General features: G+C 52.1%; 2 protein-coding genes across 2 annotated transcripts; one reads left to right on the top strand and one right to left on the bottom strand.

Moving 5' to 3' along the window:
* Window positions 1-1,813: 1,813 nt before the first annotated feature.
* Window positions 1,814-6,625, bottom strand: Ddx51 (DEAD-box helicase 51). The gene is made up of 15 exons (XM_051176397.1): window positions 6,321-6,625; window positions 6,078-6,217; window positions 5,399-5,549; window positions 4,995-5,140; window positions 4,841-4,912; window positions 4,576-4,682; window positions 4,310-4,418; window positions 4,075-4,220; window positions 3,761-3,953; window positions 3,565-3,680; window positions 3,363-3,479; window positions 3,128-3,229; window positions 2,904-2,967; window positions 2,671-2,805; window positions 1,814-2,462 (listed from the first exon to the last, which is right to left on the bottom strand). The coding sequence occupies exons 1-15, from the start codon at window positions 6,592-6,594 to the stop codon at window positions 2,436-2,438; spliced, it is 1,899 nt and encodes a 632-aa protein (XP_051032354.1). The 5' UTR covers window positions 6,595-6,625; the 3' UTR covers window positions 1,814-2,435.
* Window positions 6,626-6,691: 66 nt separating this feature from the next.
* Window positions 6,692-11,801, top strand: Noc4l (nucleolar complex associated 4 homolog). Its single transcript, XM_051176396.1, has 15 exons — window positions 6,692-6,844; window positions 6,930-7,050; window positions 7,507-7,613; window positions 8,122-8,229; window positions 9,032-9,181; window positions 9,268-9,367; window positions 9,505-9,539; window positions 9,847-9,897; window positions 9,986-10,097; window positions 10,301-10,361; window positions 10,511-10,621; window positions 10,733-10,893; window positions 11,000-11,082; window positions 11,303-11,416; window positions 11,507-11,801. The coding sequence occupies exons 1-15, from the start codon at window positions 6,728-6,730 to the stop codon at window positions 11,624-11,626; spliced, it is 1,551 nt and encodes a 516-aa protein (XP_051032353.1). The 5' UTR covers window positions 6,692-6,727; the 3' UTR covers window positions 11,627-11,801.
* The last annotated feature ends 3,532 nt before the right edge of the window (window positions 11,802-15,333 follow it).

Below are 15,333 nucleotides of genomic sequence, written 5' to 3'. Positions count from 1 at the left end.
AGCTGCTCAACTGGTACAAAGTAAGGGACTGTGTGAAATGAACCCTAAAAGGAACATCTCATACCTCTCTCCAAGGCTCAGGGATCTTCAAGGAAGAGAGCACAGAAAAAATTTAAGAGCCAGAGGTGGTACGTAACTTCAAGGAAAAGCTGTCTTCCACACACCACAGGGCAGTAAGGCATGCACAGCAGTTGTGACAGCAATGCACAAGACCTAGGTAAGCTCAAGTCACACAAAATGTCACTACTGGCTGAGGAGTTACTGGCATTTCATTGCTGCTGGGAGTCAGGTTTCTCTGGTCCTGTGACCCCTGGTAGGCATCACACTCAACAGTAAAACAAAACAAAGCAATTCCACAGGCATTAAAACGACAACAAAACCTTAGATTTAGGTGGGTGGGGAGGAGAAGAGAGAAGGATGGTGAACCTGGGAGAAGATGCAGGAGGGGAGTGAATATGATTAGATCTCATTGTATAAAATGTAATAACAAAGTGTGTGTTATACAAAAATAAGTAACCCTCAGGCTAGGTGCTAGCAGATTCTACAGTGTTAGTCTGAAAGTCTTATCAGCAAAAATCTTTCAGTTTTGGTCTGGAAAAGTCTAGCTATAGCGACCACACTTCATCAGCTGTGGTGGTAAAGCCTTTAATCCCAGCACTCAGAAGGCAGAGGCAGTCAATCTCTTGAATCTCTTGAGTTCTAAACTGTCTCTACAGGGTAAGTTCCAGGACTACCAGCCAGGTTACAGAAAAGAAACCCTGTCTTTTTTAAAAAAAAAAAAAAAAAGGCAGAAGAGGAATTTGTGGCCAGCATATAAAATAGATGAATAAAAGTTTTAAAGAGCCCAGCTGTATCAAAACTTAACTGATTATCCTGTGATAGGTTGGTGGCTGTATTTATCCATAGAGGCTGTGGTTTAAGAGGCACAATTATAGGCCAGAGACATGGTTCAACATTTAAGGGCACTGATTGCTGTTCCAGAGTACAGAGGTTCAATTCCCAGCACCCACACAGTAGCTCAAAATTACCTGGAACTCAGTCCCAGGGAATCTGATGCCCTCTTCTGGCTCCCATAGTGCAACACACAAATACACAGAGTACACAGATAAACATGCAGATAACAAAAAGAGACAGGATGACACAGGCTACTCTTTCATCTCAGTACAGGATACTCCTCAGTAAGCACCCACCCACACAGCAAGAGGCTAGGATCAGATGCAGGTTCCATAGAACCAGGGCCAGAGATAAGCCAGTTTCCAGGCTTGAGTGGAGAAAGCTGTAGGGTAACCACTACAGGTCAGGAAAACATAGGCTCTAACATATGCTTATTCCCATTGTTTCAGCATCTTGTGTACTATTATGGAACAGAACTGTTGAGCCACTGTTCAGGGCTAAGTGGCATCTGCTCTGTACGGTTAATGCTATGTGAGAGAAACCCATGTTTACTTTCAGTGCTCCAAACTCTTCTGCAAAATGTGTCAGATGCTTCTGCAGGTCCTATACCTCTCACAGTGGCCTGCTTTGTTCCTGGTATTAGGTTCTAGCTAAGATTTTGTTAGAGAATAGGCATTTCTAGTTAGATATGCTTTTGAAAACCAAACTTTAAAACTATGATCTTCAGGTACTTTAAATATGTTTGACCTTATTAATTGAAAAAGTCAGGTGAACACCCACTCACCCAGCTATCTAGGAACCTATTGAGACAGAAAGCCCGCACAAGACCTCACTGCACTTACTCCTGGCCCGGGCTGCTTTCTAGGACTGGCCTAGATGTCCGAGTTAGAGGGTAAGTGTTCCTGTGTTGAAGCCAGAATCTGCATGGGTTCAAGCGATCCATTTATTTTTTCACAACATAAATGTTAACAGTTTGCCTTTCTTAATAGATTTTTTCCCCCCTCAAAAGAGGCCTCCTTATAAAGCACAGGTAAGTGCTAAATCTCCTGGACTATGTTAAGCAAGGACTCTCCCACCATTTAAGTTTACTTTATACTTGGGTGTGGGCTAATTATAAAGTACTATCTTGAAGACTAGTAGCCGTGAAAACATTTTCAAGGCTACCACCAACCTATTCCTGGACTGTAATATTAGACTTATCTGGGACAGGTTCACCATACATAGTCTTTAGACATGAGACGGTAATGTTAGAGCACTTTAACCTGTAGTCACTGAAAGGCTGACCATAGTTTATCACACTCCTGAAGGCACCCTTCAGCTTTACCTGAGCTTATTTCCAAAGACCAATTGGCCCCCAGCAGTACAAACCAAAGGGCCATTACTTTTCAGGACTAAGCCACCACCTTGCCTGCCTGGCCCAAGATGACCATGGTGATGGTGCTTGAGAAGGGCTGTTCCCATTGAACCCCAAGGAACTCTGTCTTCTGCTCATATACAAGATTAATTTCAGCAGGATGCTCCCTCCAGACCCTTGTTCCCATCTAGGCCGTCTTCAGCTTTTGCTCTTCCTGTGGAGAAAACGGAGCTTTGCATTGCTGCATCCTTACCTGCCATCTACAGGTCCTTTGACTTACAACTGGGAGATGATAGGTACCATGCTCAGGAGGGCCTCTCCCCCAAGGCATGAGGCTCCTTCCTGCTTGCCTCCCTTTCCTAGAGTATGTGATATTACCAGAGCAGACTCTGGAAGCCCCACCTGGGCCCCAAATCCCTCACCTTGACAGTATTCTCCAGCTGAGACAAGGCTATCTCATAACGAGAGACCAATGGCTGCAGGAGCTCCCTGGGGACCTCATGGCGTGCCAACTCAGGCACCCCAGCTTCTGATACCATCTGGAGGAACTTCCTTTCCTAGGGGGAAGGGGTTTCATGGGAAATGGTTGGGACCAGGTACATCTGCAACAGCATGGATAGACCCATGACATCTGCTGGGAACCACACAGTCTTACCTGCACTCTCAAGAGAAGTGTGAAGGCCTGTCCTGTTTTTCCAGCTCGGGCTGTTCTCCCGACCCTGAAACCAAGCATGAGTGTTTTCTGACAGTGGCCCTGGCCCTGGCGACCCAACAGCTCCCTTGGCTGCACTGCACATAAACCACTATGCAAGGTGATCCCAAGTATAATGACCAAGAGCTCATAAGCCCCACAAATGGCCACTGCTGACTAGCCCTTACCTATGCACATAGGTCCTCAGGTACTGGGGGGCATCGTAGTTGATCACCAGCTCCACACCCTGCACATCAATGCCTCGAGCCGTAGCATCTGTGCTGATGAGGCTGAAGAGACACAGGTACAGGGGGCTCAGACAGCCAGAGACTGTGACATCCACACCTGTGCCCACCCTGCCAGGGGCCCAATTAACACCCCAACTCCACACAGCTAGGTCCTCTCTGATCTCCAGGTACTCACAGCTGGATCTTTCCCTGTTCAAACTGCTTCAAGATTTTCTTCCTTTGGATAGGCCCGTAGCGGGAGGAGAATTCAGCCACACTCACACCTCCAAAAGCTTGTGCTAACAGGAAGAGCCTGGGTAGGGGAGAAATAGAAGCCAGGTGGTGCCAGGTGCCAGGGTCTAGCCAGTATTGACTACACCCACCTTGATCCAGCTTACCTGTGGGAATTCTCTCGAGAGTTAGTGAAGCAAAGGGCCCTTGAGAAGTTCATCCCAAGGACCAGGTGTAAGACAATGAGTGGCTTGGAGCTGAGTCTACAGGGCACATAGTGGTGCTGTGGGGAATGGACAGCAGGGGCTAGCCAGAAGCCCCGGGGATAGCTACCAACCTGCCCCACATGTCCCACTTGCTCACCATGAGCCCCACAGGGAAGGTGTACTTCCCTGAGTTTTCATTCCCTTCAACTGTGTCTTTAGGGCCTCTACGTCCCAGCCTCGTAGAGAAAAGCCTGGGCTGGTAGAGGCCAAGCCGTTGCAGCTTCTCAGGGTTCTGGGTCAGTGTGGCTGAGAACAGCAGCTTCTGCAGAGGCATCTGGGGACAGCAGGTACTGGGAAACGAAGGGCATGGTAGTCGGGGGAAGGGCACAGGAGCAGCATAGGTTTCCTCAAGCCACCCCGACTCCTATTTTAGGGCCAGCAAGGGGTGCTGACAAAGGAATAGCAGGGTACCTGGCAGCAGTCACAGCCTTGGGCTGTGTCCTCTGGAGCAGGGCACAGGAGCCTAAGGGGCCTTCACCGTGGAAGGCCGCTGCCACCACTCGGGGCAGCCAGGACTGGTGCATGCTGTCTATCATTCGATCAGCCTCATCAATGATCTACAGGAGACAGGAAGCAAGGGCCAACTCAAGACTCCTTGCCGAGATCACCCCAGCACAGGAGCCCAGGTGTCCAGGAAGCGGCCTACCAGGAAGCGGAGCTGCTGGAGGCTGAATCCAGGGGTCTGGTCAATGTGGTCCACCAGACGGCCAGGTGTGGCCACCACAATGTCAGCCAGGCAACGGAAACCATCTACTCTACAAACCAAAAAAGACTCAAAAAAAGGAAATGCCTCCCGGGGCCATTTAACAGTGAAACCTCACATGTACGGCACCCCCCCCCCCACCCCAAACAAAGGACACCAGCTGGGCTGGGGAAGGACCTCTTGAAGAGCCCACCACCTGGCACACCTACGTCTTCTGGACAAGGCTCTCCTGCTCCTTGGCCAGTGACTTCTGTCCAGTCACCAAAGCAACCCGCAGAGGTGTGGTGTCCGTGTAGATGTTGAATACTTTGCTCACCTGCAAGAGGAGTCTGTCACTGGCCTAAGATGGACAGTGGCCCTGCTACAACAAAGACTCTTGAATTTAATACAGATAGCCAAGGGATTGGTGTACCATACACCCAGCAGGGCAACTAAAGTTGGAGGTACAGACTTCTAGATGTAGAGTTGGCATACCTGTTGGGCCAGTTCCTTAGTCGGAAGCACCACCAGTGCTCGGATGTGGCAGACCACTCGATGCAACAGGGCCTGTAGGAACAGATGTCATCTGTGCCACCATCTTCTCCCAGTTCTGACAGCTCCAGTTAGAAATGTATACTCTTATACTCACTTGTACCACAGGGATGACAAAGGCCAGCGTTTTCCCGCTGCCCGTTGGGGCAGAAACACAGAGGTCACTAGGCTGGTAGCCACCTCTGCCTACCAGAAACCCACTCTCTGCATTCTCCAGGAGGGCAGGAATCACAGCTGCCTGAACTGCAACAAAGTAAGGAAAGGAACAGGTCAACTATATGCCAGGATGGATATACCACTTCACCCAGGAGATTTCCTGGTCAAAGATGGCACCAGGGATGGATAAGACCTAAGGTAACCACCAGGAAGCTGAGCCTAATGACACCGGAGCTCAGTGTGCAATAGGGGCCCCTAAACCACAGCCCTTACACTGGAGCGCTGTCAGCCCAGGGGAGGCTGTCTAGAAGAGTTTACCCCATCATCTGCCCAGGGATTAAGTACCTGGAAAGTAGGAAGAGATGCCATTAGCTCTCAGCTGCTTCTGCAAGTCAGGGTGAACCTCGGGGATGTCCTCGATTGGAGTAAGATCCTCAGTGACACTCTTCTTTACACAGCTTGGCTCTGCCAGCCATGCTGGCAGGAAAGGCTGAACCTGAAAGACAAGGAAACCACTGGAGTTCTGCAGTCTTCCAAGCTGGTGGAGCAACACCCGTCATTAAGAACCAGGAGCTACAGAAAGACCCTAACAGCTTCTACAGAGGCACCTGGGGAGAGCAAGTGCTGGAAAACGAAGGGCACAGTAGCTGGACAGGTTTCCTCACTACTGTTTTAGAGGGCCAGCAAGGGGTTCTGAGAGACAGCAGCAAACACATGTCAACCCTTTACCACCACCCCATTCTAGCAGCCTTCGGACAAGACAGCCAGAACAGCAACTGCGCCCCCTCCCCCCCACACACACCCAGAAATATCGTGTTGGGGGCCACCAGGCACACCACGGGGCTTATCTCAACACCTCTTACACGACTCTGGATTTCAGTTCCAAGAGCGGACCACAAATACCCATAAGCCCCCCGCTATTCTGTAGTCAGGGCCACGTAACGGCAACAAACACATCAAAACCCACAAACAAAAATCTCCCCGACAAGACTGGAGTAGCAGGCAGACGGCCAGACTCACTTACCTTCGGTGTCGCCTTCCTCCTCGCAAAGTTCCCCAGCACCGGGCCTGGAGCCGGGGACCTCGGGGCCTCCTCCTCTGGGGGCCTCTCACCTGAGTCCTCTGAGCCGGTGCTGAGCTCTCCTGACGCCTCCTCGCCTCTCCCTGAGCGACACACACCACAGCATGGAAAAAACATCGACCCCGGAGCACACCCAGGAAGCAGCCCCCGCAAAGCCCCGTCCACATTTCGGACGCAGCGGCCCACCTGCGTCCGCGCTGTCGTCTGCTTTCTGCCGCTTCGCCCTAGGAGCCACCAAGCCGCTTAACCCGCGCCGCCGCCGGGGCCGTCGACGCCGCCTGCCCGCCGCTTCCGCGGCCGCCTCGGCGGACTCGGGCTTCGGCTCCCGCTGCTGCCGCTCACGGGCTCGGTTCTGCAGCCGCTCGAGTAGCACTCGCGCCCGGCTGCCCGCCTCGGCCTCTGTATCCCCCAGCCCGGACGCCTCCGGGCCCGCGTAGCGTTCTATGTGGAAGAGCGCCATAGTCGCCGCACGCCGTCGTCGCTCCTCCTCGGCGCTCCTTGATGACGTAACAGGGCCCGCCGCGTGCCGCTGACGTCACGGGCGCGACTACGCCAGGCACAGCCATCCTACCCCGGGAGCTGCTAGCGGCGGCATGGACCGTCTGCCGGCCTCGGCGGGCTCCCGCGGGGAGCTTGGCCGCCTACTGCAGGCGGTGCTAACGAGCCGTGGCCAGGCCAACGCGGTGTTCGACATCCTGGCGGTGCTTCAGGTGAGCCGCGCGGGCGGCGGGGAGGGGGGCGGCAAGTGGGAGTCACAACCGGGCCCGGCCTCACCGTGCCCGGCATCCCGCTCAGTCCGAGGACCCTGAGGGTATCCAGGAAGGAGTGCGTACGTGCAGCCGACTCTTCGGTACATTGCTGGAGCGGGAAGAGCTGTTCGTGGGCTCGCTGCCGCGCGAGGACACGGTCCTGGCAGGTGAGTGACCTGGAGGGCTTGGGGTGCACTCTGCCAGGCCTCCCCAGGGGGACGCCCTGTCGACTCCAGGAGGAACACCCCAAGCCACTGTCGTCAACTGTGCGGTGGAGAAGGACTCGATCCACTCTGGCTCAGGACGTGAGATCCGTGTGCTTGCCTGGTCTACACAAACTCGTGTACTTAGCAGCTCTTTTGTTTGGTGTGTTGGTTGTACCACTTCCAAAGTTCGGTACTGCCACTGCCCCGGTGTTTGGGAGATCTAGACTCCGAGGCAAAGTGAGAGGAACTGTGTTTCAGTGTCTCCTCCCAACACTTTACAGAGCTCAGAAATCGTCTTTTCCCAGCCCTGGTCTGGGTGAGGACGGGACAAACTGGGAAGGGGGGGCTGGCTCTAGGACCTTGGTCTGGAGTGGCATACACAGACATCAGTGGGAGTTAGCTCTCCTCTGCCCTCAGGATCCCAGGAAGCCACACACAAATACAAAGTGTGGATGAGACACCGCTATCACAGCTGCTGTAACCGCCTGGAGGAGCTCCTGACACATCCCTCCTTCCAGGTCAAGGTGAGTCTTGAATTGGTACAGCGCCCCCGCCCTGTCCCACCCCCACCCCCCATCTCTAAAGTACTTCAAAGCGGAGAGCATCTCTTTCCTCAACATTTCTTCACTGATGCTGTATTTCACGGTGGGTTGTGTATGATTCACCTGGGCCCGAAGACGCGGAGTCTGTAACCCTAGCTCTGAGCACCACATCCGCTTTTATGTATTGTCATGTTTGGTGTGGTGTCTGCATCGTTAAGAGAGCAGTTAGGTGGCCTTCCCTGCAAGCCCAGCTTGTGTGCATGCTTCAGGCCAAATTCTCTTTACAAGTTCTTTCCCAGGATAACAAGAGCATGTCGCTGTCACCATTCCCACATATACATAACAGGGAGCAAGAGAAGATGGGTCCTCCTTTTTCTCCTGCTTTCTCGGCCCAGACCCAAGCCTGCTTGTGAGAGAACCTGAATCTAGTGAGCTTTGGGAGGCCGTCTGGAGGGTGGGGACATCATGGTCACTTTAGTCCGCTTCCCAGGAGCTGGCCCTCAAGACACTCATGAAGTTTGTGCAGCTGGAAGGAGCAAAACCCCTTGAGAAGCCCCAGTGGGAAAATCACTACCTCTTCCCCCGTACACTCCTCAAGGTGAGGCCTTGGTGGGACCTAGAAAACTGGGGGGGGGGGGGCATAGCCTACGATGGTTCCATGCTGTAGCTGCCTGAACAGACACATGGGGGTTATGTTCCTGTTCTGCCTTGACCCCGAGGAAGGCGTACTGCTGGAGGGGCTCTGTCTTGTGAGCTGGAAGGTGTTGGGAGCGGTCTTTGCGGGGCTGCAATCAGAGCCAGCCGAGCGGCCCCAAGTCCGTACCTGAGTGGGGAGTGTGGATGAGGGAAAGGCTAGCTAAAGGTGAGAGAGAGAGAGAGAGAGAGACAGAGACAGAGACAGAATAAAGGTCAGGAGAGCAGATCAGTCAGTACTGAAATGCCACGAGTTCATTTTTCAACACTTTGGTTATTTTTCAACATTTTGGTTATTTATCATAACCAAAAAGGGGGACACTACCATGTGTATGGATACAAACAGACTTTCTTCCTCCCTTATTCTAAGGGTTCAGTAACCACACCTTAGCTCTAAACTTCTTGTTCCCTATCCTTGAGGTCAGGAGTAGCCACACGTCAGATTCAGGTCTGTTGTTACTTAGACTAAGATGGCCAAAACATCCTTCTGTAGCCACACCTTTGACCTTTAGGTCTTGTGACTTGCTGAGGACAGCTTTGAACTCTTGTCCTTGTGCCAGGATGGAGCACAGCCATCTTTATGGGCACCCACAGGAAAGGAAATACCAGACAGCCTGGTGTGGAGCTTGGTGGGGTGGTGATACCCTTCTTGGCCATGCTAGGACCACTGTGTGGGAGAGAGTCATTCACCCTATCTCTATCCCCAGGCAGTTGTAGGAAGCCTGCTCACACCCGAGGATGACCACAGCCTACTTATCTCCCAGTTCTGTGAGTACTTGGAATATGATGACATCCGGTATCACACAATGCAGCTGGCCACAGGCACTGTGGCCCGAGCCACCAGCCAGCAACCTGAGGTAAACAGCTGGGTCCCATTACCATCCTGTGCCCTAGTATTTCAGGGAGGAAAGTGGACAGCTACTCAGGCTAGGACTTCCTACAGGTCTCACTCACCTTCTGGAACAATGCCTTCACGTTGCTGTCTGCTGTGAACCTGCCCCTCCAAGAGCGTAACCTCACCAACTTCTATGTAAAACATGCACGTGAGTTCTGGGCAGGTTAAGGCCTACCGGAGCCTGCCCCCCGGTAGGAGGGCTCCTCAACACAGTCCAGATCTATCAGCCTGGCTAGCCACTGTCTTCCCCTCTTGCAAATTGGTGGCCCTTCTTTGTTATTACAGAGACGTCAGACAAGTGGAAGGTCATTCACTTGAAGGTGAGACGCTTTCAACGACTTGAAGACCTTTCTTGGCATGGCCTTCTGTCTGGGTAGACATAGGCAATGGCATGTACTTCACAGTCTCAAGTGATGGCTATATTTATGTGTCACCATAACCAGCATCAGACCTGAGTCCCTGTGCCCTCTGTTCCCTGTCCCTCCTTGTGCTGAGACCTGGCATCACAGACTGTTATGGGGCTGTCAGAGTCAAAGGCCCACAGTTGACTGCAGAAGGGCTGGGTAGGTGTTGGCAAGAAGGGGCTGGGGTATGTCAGGATACATGCGCTGCCTGGTCCCATTGCAGGAGCACAGAAAGGCTTTCCAGGAGATGTGGCTTGGCTTCCTCAAGCACAAGGTAGGGTTTTGGTGGGTGGAAGTGCCCAGTTTTGGTTTGGGGAGTGGGGGTGAGGGAAGTAGCCCCATGACTGTCGTGGTCTCTGCAGCTGCCCCTCAGCCTCTACAAGAAGGTACTGGTGGCTATGCATGACTCCATCCTGCCTCACCTGTCTCAGCCCACCCTCATGATCGACTTCCTCACAAGTGCCTGTGATGTGGGTGAGTGGGACTTCTACCTAGGCGATTTGGCAGGGACACTCACTGTGCAACGGGTCTAGCTGCCATCTCCTGCCTGACAGACCTGCATGTGGCCTTAGGAAGTCGTCCTGTAGGCTGACCACCTGCAGTTATGCTCATCCCTCCCTTACCTGCTCAGGCCCAGGTGAACAAGGCATAGCTTCATTATCTTCCTGTTTCTGTAGGTGGTGCCATCAGCCTTCTGGCCTTGAACGGGCTTTTCGTCCTGATCCATAAGCATAACCTGTGAGTGTCAGATGGGTCTGCTCTCTAGTTGCTCACCCAGAGGAGGTTAATACAGAAGAGGTGCACGAGGAGGAGCCTTGGTGGCCTGGGGTTCTGTCCCTTTAACCAGTTCACCTCCTGTATCTCTCTCTCTCTGCTCCCTTTCTCAGGGAATACCCCGATTTCTACCAGAAGCTCTATGGCCTCCTGGATCCATCCATCTTTCATGTCAAGTACCGAGCCCGTTTCTTTCACTTGGCTGACCTTTTCCTCTCCTCCTCGTGAGTGTTGGGGGTATCCAACTCTTTGGCCTGTGGGGGCTATAGTTCTGGTTAGGGGGAAGGTGGGAGGATGGTTGGGGACCTATTTTCTCATACCTAATGCCTTCCTAGCCATCTCCCTGCCTACTTGGTGGCTGCCTTTGCAAAACGCCTGGCCCGCCTGGCCCTAACAGCACCTCCCGAGGCCCTGCTCATGGTCCTGCCCTTCATTTGCAACCTGTTACGTAGACACCCTGCCTGCCGAGTTATGGTACACCGCCCACAGGGCCCTGGTGAGTATGAGTATCTGGGCATCATGGCACACCCTAACAAGACTCCTACCTGGTTCCTATGGCCCAAAAGGCCAGGGGACAAATGGAGTCCTAATCCTGTCTGTAGAGCTCAGTGCTGATCCATACGACCCAGCAGAGAAGGACCCAGCCAGGAGCCATGCCTTGGAAAGCTGCTTGTGGGAACTGCAGGTGAGTCACCAACCTGTCCAGATTCTAGAAGGCAATTTGTGTCCCCGCTGACATCGCCAGCGGCCCCCAGGGATCTTGGTCACACAGGGCACCATGCCAGGGTGTGCCAAGCAATTCAGGCACTGGCAACCCCAAACCGGCTCAGGGCTTCAAGCTCCATCCTAAGGTCCTGCTGATGTATCATGAAGTTTCTGTTGACATCATTGTGTGCTACTCCTAGACCCTCCAGCAGCACTATCATCCTGAGGTGTCTAGAGCTGCCAGTGTCATCAACCAGGTGCTATCTGACCCCGAGGTTAGCATTGCACCACTCCTGGAACTTACTGCATATGAGGTGAGGGCCGCACATTGGGCTGTTGGGGTGCTGGCCACGTGAACTCCTGCACCCAGCCCAAGGCCACTGACTGCACTGTCTGCTCTGCAGATCTTTGAACAAGACCTGAAGAAGAAAGCACCTGGGCCGGTGCCTCTGGAGTTCATCCCAGCCAAAGGCCTGCTGGGCCGACAGGACGACCTCTGCACCCAGTTCTTCACTCTCGGCTGACCTGCCTGTTGCCTCAACTCTAAGAATTCTCTTTTTGTATCTGAGACAGGATCTCACTGTGTAGCCCAGGCTGACCTGTGACTTGTGGTCCTCCTGCCTCAGCTTCCCCGGTGCTGAGGTTACCAGGGTGCACCGCCGTGCCTGGATTCAAATAAATTATTTTTTAAAGGGAGAATATCTGGCCAGTTGGGTCTTGGGCAGGGCTGGGATCTTTGGGCCAGGCTCACATGGGCAGGGAGAGGCTGCCAGAGTCCTCTGCCTTTGCTGTAGTCTGGAGAACAGGACAGAGGGCCTGGATACTTCCACAGGGATCCTGGTGGAGGTGGCACAGGAGCCCTGGGCTCACTTTGTAGTGGGGCATCCCTGCTATGTCCAGCTATGTTTAGTTTAGGCTCAGGTGAGGCAGGGTATCCAAGGGGTGTCCTGGGGACACAGATCTGTCCCCATCCTCTGGGCTGCTGGAAGTTAGTGGCTCATCTGCCTGCTCTTTACCACAGAGAGCCTGGTTTCTACTGAAGTCAAGGACCCTCAGTTTCATCTCGGTTCAACAAGAGGTCTTGGAGCTGTAGTGATGCAAGCCAATGAGGATACTGCCCTGTTTCTGATGCCAATTTGCCTGTTTGGATTCTGTGTGAACCCATTTGCAAGGGGTTGGCTAACAGGCCCCACTGTGCATGGTTTGCAAGAGGCTTGGAAGAAAATGGTGGTGGGTTTGTCCACCACCTGTATGAGTTGGGTGCCGGGACACGGGGCTGCCTTCCGTACATGGCCCCCTTAGCCACACTACACTGTAGTCAGTCTGGAGGGTGTCTCTGCTAACCCAAGGTTATTCATGCCTGGAGGTAGAGCACTCCTTTAATCCCAGCACTACCTAGTTTTATGTTAACTTGACACAAGCTAGAGGCAGAGGCAGATAGATCTGAATTGAAGGCCAGTCTGGTCTACAAAGCTACACAGAGAAACCCTGTTTCAAAAACAGACAACACAATAGAAGGCATTTTTACAAACAGACTACAAAGAGAAACCCTGTCTTGAAAAACCAAAAAAATAAAATCTTGAAAAAGATACAGTCTCAGCTGACCTGAACAAGGCGGAGGCAACTCATGGACTGCAGACTGATAGCTGGGAAACCAGCATTGAACTGACCCAGACCCCCTGAACGTGGGTCTCAGAAGGCCTCTGACAGTGGAACCAGGACCTATCTCTGGTGCACGAAAGGACTTTGGGAGCACATTCCCCATGGAGGGATACTCCTCAACCTAGAGACAGGAGGGAGGGCCCAGGCCCTACTCCAAATTACAGATTCTGATGATCCCTCCTGGAAGGCCTCACCCTCCCTGTGGACTGGGTGTGGAATGGGATGGGGGGGGTGAGGGAGGGTATGGGAGGGAGAGGGAACTAGGATTGATATGTAAAATAAAAATAATAAAAATTTTTATAAAAGACCCAGTCTCACCAGGTGGTGGTGGCACACACCATTAATCCCACCAGAGGCACGCAGATCTTTCTGAGGTTGAACCAGCCTGGTCTACGGAAGGGGTTCCAGGACAGCCAGAGGTACATAGAGAAACCGGTCTTGAAAAACAGGACAAGGAGTGGAGAAATGGCTTGGCCAGTAAGAACACTGACTGCTCTTCCAAAGGTCCTGAGCTCGGTTCCCAGCAATCACATGATGGCTCACAACCATCTATAATGAGATCTGGTGCCCTCTCCTGGGGTGCAGGCATACATGCAGGCAGAACACTATGTATAATAGATCTTAAAAAGTTTTTTTTTTTTTTTTCAGGAATATACAAATGTCTTTATTCAAAAATACAAAGTAGGTATGACAATGCCAGTAGTTATATATTGCCAACTGAAACTCGTAACTGATTGTTACAGTGGTCTGCCAGCCTAATGTAGACAGTGTATCTGAGTGTGTGTCTTCATGTTCGCCTGTTCACTGCATGAATGCCTGGTCCCTGTGGAGGCCAGAAGAGAGCTTTAGATTCTCTGGAACAGGAATTTCATATATTTGTGAGCTGTTCTGTGGATACTGAGAGTCAAACCTGGGTTCTCTGGGACAGCAGCCAGTACTTTTAAAAGTCTGAGCCATCTCTCCAGGCCAGACAACGCTTTTAATTAATTTTTTTCATTTGTTTTACAAACCAACCACAGTTTCCCCTTCCTCCTCCCATCTCCCACCTACCATCTACCCCCTCAACTCTTCCAATAGGGGCAGGCCTCTATTGGAACATAGCATGCCAAGTTCAGGCAGGGCCAAGCTTCATCCCCTACGTCAAGGCTGGGCGAGGCATCCCAGCACGGGAAATATGTTTCCAAAAGTCAGCCTGATCCCACAGCTAGGGGGTCCCACAAACAGACCAAGTTACATAACTGTCACCCACGTGCAAAGGGCCTAGGTTGGTCCCATACCGACTCCGGTTCAGAGTTTGTGAGCTCACCACTAGTTCAAGTCAGCTGTCTCTGTGGGTTCCCCTGTTATGATCTCGATGAGCGCCCCTCCCCTGGCTTGTACAATCCCCTCCTACCTCAAGTCAGCTCCTACCTCTACCTCAGCCCGTCTCTACATCCCCTTCTGTCAGTTACTGGATGAAGGCTCTCTGATGACAGTTAGGGCCGTCACCGATCTGATTACAAGAGAAAGCCAGTTCAGGCAGGCACCCTCTCCACTATTTCCAGGAGTCCTAGCTGGGGTAATCCTTGTGGATTCCTGGAAGTTTCCTGGCACCAGGTTTCTCCCTGGAATGGCAGCCCTCCCCTCACATCAAGATCCCGAGTGAGGTAACCCAGACCTAGAGAAACAAACATGGTGTATACTCACTCATAAGTGGGTATTAGCTGCAAAGGATAAACAGGCTACAAGCCACAGCCCCAGAGAAGCTAGTTAACAATAAAGACCAAAAGAGGGATACATGGATTTCCCTGGGAGGAGGGGAAATATATTAAATCCCCTGGGTAAACTGGAGGCAGGCAGAGGGGAGGTGATGGAGAAGTGGGATCTTTTTTTAATAATTTTTTAATAGGAGCATGTCCATGAAATATTTGGAATATGCTAAGCTTGGAAATTTACAGCAAAACATCACATGGCCATCACATCTCTTTGTCTTTCTGCTTTCTGCTGTGTGGGGAATGGATGCATGTGGAGACCAGAGGTCAATGCTGGGGGTTTTCCTCAACTGCTCTCTACCTTTTTTTTTTTTTTTTTTTGAGCCAAAGTTCTTTACTGAACCTAAAGCCCACATTTCAGTTAGTTTGGCTGGCCAGTGAGGTTCAGACAAGAGGTTCAGACCCCTCTTCTCTGGTTGCAGGCATTTGCCATTGCACTTGGCTTACTTTGCTTACATGGGTGCTTAGCACCCAAAGTCAGGTTCTAATGCTTGTGTAGCAGGCAGTTCACCAACTGAGCCATCTCAGACTCACTATGTACAAAGCATGTCAGTGGTCCCTGTCACTCTGGGGGCTGGAAGCATCCTGGGTAACAGAATGAGGCCCAATTTCAAAGTCAGTCGAATGTGGTGGGTCATATCCACAATCCCAGCACTCAGGAGGTTAAAGCAGGAGGCTTGTCATGAGTTCAAGATCAACATAGGCTGTAAAGTGAGACCTTGTTTCATTAAAAAAAATAAAATAAAAAATAAAGATCCAGGTCATGGCTGGGCTCACCTGAGGCTCCCACATCTGCAGCAACTGCTGTGGGGACAGGG

The sequence above is a fragment of the Phodopus roborovskii genome, unplaced genomic scaffold (genome assembly GCF_943737965.1).
Source record: "Phodopus roborovskii unplaced genomic scaffold, PHOROB, whole genome shotgun sequence".
In the NCBI taxonomy this organism is placed as follows: domain Eukaryota; kingdom Metazoa; phylum Chordata; class Mammalia; order Rodentia; family Cricetidae; genus Phodopus; species Phodopus roborovskii.
Note: the sequence above shows the minus strand (reverse complement) of the source record. Positions and strands in the feature narration are given on the sequence as shown.

Coding starts and splice junctions, on each gene's coding strand:
- Ddx51 (XM_051176397.1), bottom strand. CDS start 6,594: ATGGCGCTCTTCCACATAGAACGCTACGCGGGCCCGGAGGCGTCCGGG. Junction 3,954..4,074: donor AAGGCTGTGACTGCTGCCAG/GTACCCTGCTAT, acceptor TTCGTTTCCCAG/TACCTGCTGTCCCCAGATGC. Junction 2,463..2,670: donor AGCTGGAGAATACTGTCAAG/GTGAGGGATTTG, acceptor TTTTCTCCACAG/GAAGAGCAAAAGCTGAAGAC.
- Noc4l (XM_051176396.1), top strand. CDS start 6,728: ATGGACCGTCTGCCGGCCTCGGCGGGCTCCCGCGGGGAGCTTGGCCGC. Junction 9,368..9,504: donor CTTCTATGTAAAACATGCAC/GTGAGTTCTGGG, acceptor TTGTTATTACAG/AGACGTCAGACAAGTGGAAG. Junction 10,894..10,999: donor ACACCGCCCACAGGGCCCTG/GTGAGTATGAGT, acceptor TCCTGTCTGTAG/AGCTCAGTGCTGATCCATAC.